This window comes from Thamnophis sirtalis, unplaced genomic scaffold (genome assembly GCF_051295495.1).
Source record: "Thamnophis sirtalis isolate CommonGarterSnake01/CBP01778 unplaced genomic scaffold, rThaSir2_p1.2 scaffold_10, whole genome shotgun sequence".
NCBI lineage: Eukaryota > Metazoa > Chordata > Lepidosauria > Squamata > Natricidae > Thamnophis > Thamnophis sirtalis.
In genome coordinates, this window is record NW_028261390.1 from 3,431,499 (window position 1) to 3,436,293 (window position 4,795).

General features: G+C 47.3%; 1 protein-coding gene across 1 annotated transcript; it reads right to left on the reverse strand.

Annotated features, from left to right (window-relative positions):
- Positions 1-346: 346 nt before the first annotated feature.
- LOC148043748 (C-type lectin domain family 2 member D-like) lies at positions 347-4,432 on the reverse strand. Its single transcript, XM_087723878.1, has 4 exons — positions 4,423-4,432; positions 2,837-3,027; positions 2,115-2,212; positions 347-487 (listed from the first exon to the last, which is right to left on the reverse strand). The coding sequence occupies exons 1-4, from the start codon at positions 4,430-4,432 to the stop codon at positions 352-354; spliced, it is 435 nt and encodes a 144-aa protein (XP_087580004.1). The 3' UTR covers positions 347-351.
- Between the last annotated feature and the right edge of the window lie 363 nt (positions 4,433-4,795).

The window sequence follows — 4,795 nt, forward strand, 5'->3', positions numbered from 1 at the left end:
GCAGTTAGTACATGAATAATTAAATAAAGTGTATCTTTCTGGCAAAGGCTTTGTATGCCCTAGTTAGCAGTACAATATTACCAGAGAAGAAACTACACAGGATTAAGTTAATAACCCTTAATGCCTTTTTGGCAATGCTGTTACGGTGAGCTCTGGGGCTTCGATTGTTTGAGATGAGGACTCCGAGGTCCTTGACAGAGTGGAAGTCGTCTACGAGGTCGAATGCACTGGATTAAAAACACTGGAAGTCTTTAAGAAGATGCTGGAAAGCCATTTGTCTGAAGTGGTGTAGGGTTTCCTGCCTAAGCAGGGGATTGGACTAGAAGACCTCCAAGGTCCCTTCCAACTCTTCTAAACCATCTTTGGACTTGTGAACTCATCAGGTTTGCTGCATATCCAGTGATGGGGTGATTGGCACCTGGAACTGCTTGAGTTGCCATCATCATTCAGATAGGCACAGTTCCCTCCATCACCAAGGACCTTCCACCTGCAACACAAGGGGTTAAGAGTTAGGGCAACAAGGGTGAAAAGTTATGTCCCGTCTCCCGCTCCCACTGGCATCTAACTGTGTCATCAACTTGCCCTAGTAACGTCTTTTTTCTGCCAGGTCCCCACAGCATTGCTTTCCTCCCCCCGCCCCACCTGTGAGTAAGAGAGACTTAAGTCACCCTTAGCCGACTTTAATTTGGTGCTCCCAATTGGCTTCTTTATTCACCTCCAAGGGCAATCACAAGGTATGCAAGACCTACGTCATCAGATCAAAGTTGGGCAATGGGAATGACTTGGAGTGGAGAGGCAGCAATCATCATCATTTAACGACCCCATAATCCCTTGCAGCGTGGAGTCTGGGCAACTAGACAAAGAGCTGAATGTTTACTGGCCAGATGCCCTTCCTGTCGCCAATGCGGAGTTATATTCAGCAGATATATTCTTAGGGTGCCCAAGAGAGAGAAATATCTGCCTCTGCCTAGGATCAAACTCACGGCCTACTTGATTGTGAGGTAAGAGCTCCACCTCTAGGCCACCGCAACATTCTAGTGGAGAGGCAGCAATGAAGGTCCTGAGCCGAGGTGGCGCAGTGGTTACAGTGTGGTACTGCAGGCTACATCAACTGACTGCTAGCTGCAGTTCAGCAGTTGAAATCTCACCAGGCTCAAGGTTGACTCAGCTTTCCGTCCTTCCCAGGTGGGTCAAATGAGGACCCAGATTGTTGAGGGCAAGAAGCTGATTCTATAAACCGCTTAGAGAGGGCTGGAAAAGACTGTGAAGCTGTATATAAATGCTATTGCTATTTTTCTTTCTTTCCTTTCCTTTCTTTCCTTTCTTGACTTCTTTCTTTGTTTATTTCCTGGCTTCCTTCCTTCCTTTCTTCCTTCCTTCCTTTCTTCCTTCCTTCCTTCCTTCCTTCCTTCCTTCCTTCCTTCCTTCCTTCCTTCCTTCCTTCCTTCCTTCCTTCCTTCCTGTTAGACTGCAGTATTGCAGGCTAATTCTGTTGACTGCCGGGAGTTCAAGTCTCACTGGCTCAAGGTTGACGGAGCTTTCCATCCTTCTGGGGTGGGTTAAAATGAGGACCCAGATTGTTGGGGGCAAGAGGCTGACTCTGTAAACTGCTTAGAGAGGGCTGGAAAGCACTGCAAAGTGGTATATAAGTCTAAGTTCTATTTCTTTCTTTCTTTCTTTTTCTTTCTTTCTTTCTTTCTTTCCTGGCTCCCTTCCTTCTTTCATCCTTCCTTCTTTCCCTCCTTCCTGTTAAAATGGAGTATTACAGGCTAACTCTGCCCACTGCAAGGAGTTTGATTCTTATTAGCTCAATGTTGACTCAGCCTTCCATCCTTCTGAAGCGGGTAAAACGAGGACCCAGATTGTTGGGGGCAAGAGGCTGACTTTGTAAACCGCTTAGAGAGGGCTGGAAAGCACTGCAAAGCGGTATATAAAAGGGCTACGGCTATCACTATGAAAGAAAAAGGACTGCCCTGGATGATCGATAAACCAAACGCCACTTCTTTTCAGCGTTAGCCTGTTGTAGAGTTTATTTCATTCATTTATTAAATGTATATGCCGCCCATCTCACCATTCCCTCAAGGGAAAACACAAGAGGGAAAGAGATGACTCACGTTGATACATTTCCATTGGTCCATTTCCAGGGTTGATTTGGGTCCCGATGGAGGCCAATCCAGTGGGAAAGGCTGCCTTTGTAACGGTGCACAAAAGCCTTTGGAGAGAATAAATGGTGAACACTAAATCCTTCTGAAATATTTATAGACCCTCCCCATATGTTTTAATCGTTTTAACTATTTCCTCAATAATCAAATCGCAGATATATTTAGAGTCGGCAAAACATTCTATAATATTGCTTGATTATACCCTATTATATCCCAAAATATAACCCAACTGGAAAATTAGCACTAGCATGGGGTAGGTGATTGCATGAGGTAGCCTGGGGTATTATGATATAAGCCCTATCCCCAAAATAAGACCCAGTTAAGACCATCAACCAGACGGATGCATTTAGTACTGTATTTTCAGAAAACAAGACCTAAACAGAAAATATTCCCCAATACGTCTTTTGGAGGAAAAATAAATATAAGACCTAGTGTTATTTTCAGGGAAACACAGTATATTACCCTATTTTTCAGAGTATAAGATGCACCTAGCTTTTGGGGAGGAAAACAAGGGAAAAAATATCTGCTTCCCAGCAATTTGCCTCCTTGCAACAAACAGCAAACAGTACAGACAATATAGGCTGTTTGTGGTGTTCACAAACACAACCCTGATGCAGCCCTCAGTGAAATAGAGTTTGACACCCCTGCAGTAGGATATTTTCACCATTTCTTACCAGTTCTTCCTTTTCAATAATGGCCAGAGAGGAATTGTACCGAGAGCAAAATGCTTTGCTAGCGAACCAAGTTTCCTCTCTATCTGAGTAGTAGTAACATTTCATCCGGTGTCCAATCCAGTCAGGTGGGCACGGGCGTCGCCAAGGTTCAGCGGCTGCCAAGCACGATTTACAATCATTTACCGATGAGTCTAAGGGAGGCGGGGGAGAGAAGAATCACAATCTAACAAATGACAGCGTTCCTAGTAATGCACCTATGGAAAGCAAAACTTTTGAGGCGGGCAAATTCCTCAAAGAATAATTTTATTGGTTACATCATATTCGCCTTTTGGAAAAGTAAACGTTTCCCTTTCCCCCTCCAAGTCACTGGTCATGTTGTCCAATCAAGCTGTTGGCTGGTTGCTTGGTTACTTTGCTCCTCCTCTCGCCAGCCACCTGTCGGAAAGTCCTTGGTTCCCACTGGAAAACTTTCTTGCTTTGGCTACAAAACCCCATCTAGCTATTCCCCCCCTCCCTATCCCTTGCTCTGCTTTGTGGCAGCCCTGAAGCATCCAATAGCAATAGCAATAGCAGTTAGACTTATATACCGCTTCATAGGGCTTTCAGCCCTCTCTAAGCGGTTTACAGAGTCAGCATATCTCCCCCACAGTCTGGGTCCTCATTTCACCCACCTCGGAAGGATGGAAGGCTGAGTCAACCTTGAGCCGGTGAGATTTGAACCGCCGAACTGCAGCTTAGCAGTCAGCTGAAGTGGCCTGCAGTACTGCACCCTAACCACTGCGCCACCTCGGCTTCGGCCACTTCCGCTTCAGGGTTGACAACAATCAGTTAGTTAATGAAGCACAAATGTCCATGGGGAATACAGCTAGTCCTGGTGGACCATGGGTGACACTCCCAAGTTCCGTTTTCACTGGCAGAGGATTGCAGGAGGCCACCGCAGCCGAAAATGGAGCTTGGGAGCCCATTTTCGCTGGCAGAGCACTCGGGCCACCTGTTATGGTCTGCCAGCGGCCACCGGAGCTGGCAGCAGATTCGGACAGTAAGGAGGTTGGGGAGGAACATGGGCCAGTCCTGGAGTCTGGGAAGGCTCAGATGAGGGCTCTGTGTGGGAGGCAGAGTTTTCCAACGATCAGCTGTGATGCACAGCTGTGATGCACAGGAGCCAAGGTGGCGCAGTGGTTAAATGCAGCACTGCAAGCTACTGCTAGATCAGCAGTTCAGCGGTTCAAATCCCACCGGCTCAGGGTTGACTCAGCCTTCCATCCTTCCGAGGTGGGTAAAATGAGGACCCAGATTGTTGGGGGCAATATGCTGACTCTCTGTAAACCGCTTAGAGAGGGCTGAAAGCACTACAGTGTGGCACTACAGATTCCCCCCCCCCTTCCCGCTGTTCGCTTACTTTTGCAGGCACGCTCTGCGCACGCGCAGAAGGTCCTCCACGCACGTATGCGCGCTCACTTTGCTACCGAACCAGTAGCAAAGATAAGTGGATTTCTCCCCTGCTTAATTCCCTCTGCATCCCAGCGGAGGCAGAAACGGAGAAGGAAAGTCCTGCCTTTTCCACATGAACGAGGTGGTCTGCTAACTTTTCACCATCTTATTACCCTCTGCAACCTTCAGTTCCTTGCTCCCAAAGCTCCGTAGGCTCCTTAGCCAGTATCAAGGATGCAGCATCAACGGCATTAAATACCCGGTTGTTAAATTGGCAGGATCCCACCACTCAACTTATGTCCTGTGAACTGTAAGCTGTTCAGAGTTATTTACTGAGATAGGCAACTATAGTAATCCAACAAACAGATAAATAACCCTGGCTCTCCGCAAGGCCAATCCAGAGGGGGTATTCAGCCGGTTCTGGCCAGTTCTGGAGAACCAGTAGCAAAAATTTGGAGGAGTTCAGAGAACTGGCAAATGCCACCTCTGGCTGGCCCCGCCCCCATCTATTCTCTGTCTCCCGAGTCC

Bases quoted from the DNA above. Each gene is read 5' to 3' on its own strand.
- LOC148043748 (XM_087723878.1), bottom strand. The intron at 2,213-2,836 runs GTAAGAAATGGT...TTCTCTCCAAAG, and splicing joins TTATTGAAAAGGAAGAACTG to GCTTTTGTGCACCGTTACAA. The intron at 488-2,114 runs GTGAGTCATCTC...CTTGTGTTGCAG, and splicing joins ACCAATGGAAATGTATCAAC to GTGGAAGGTCCTTGGTGATG.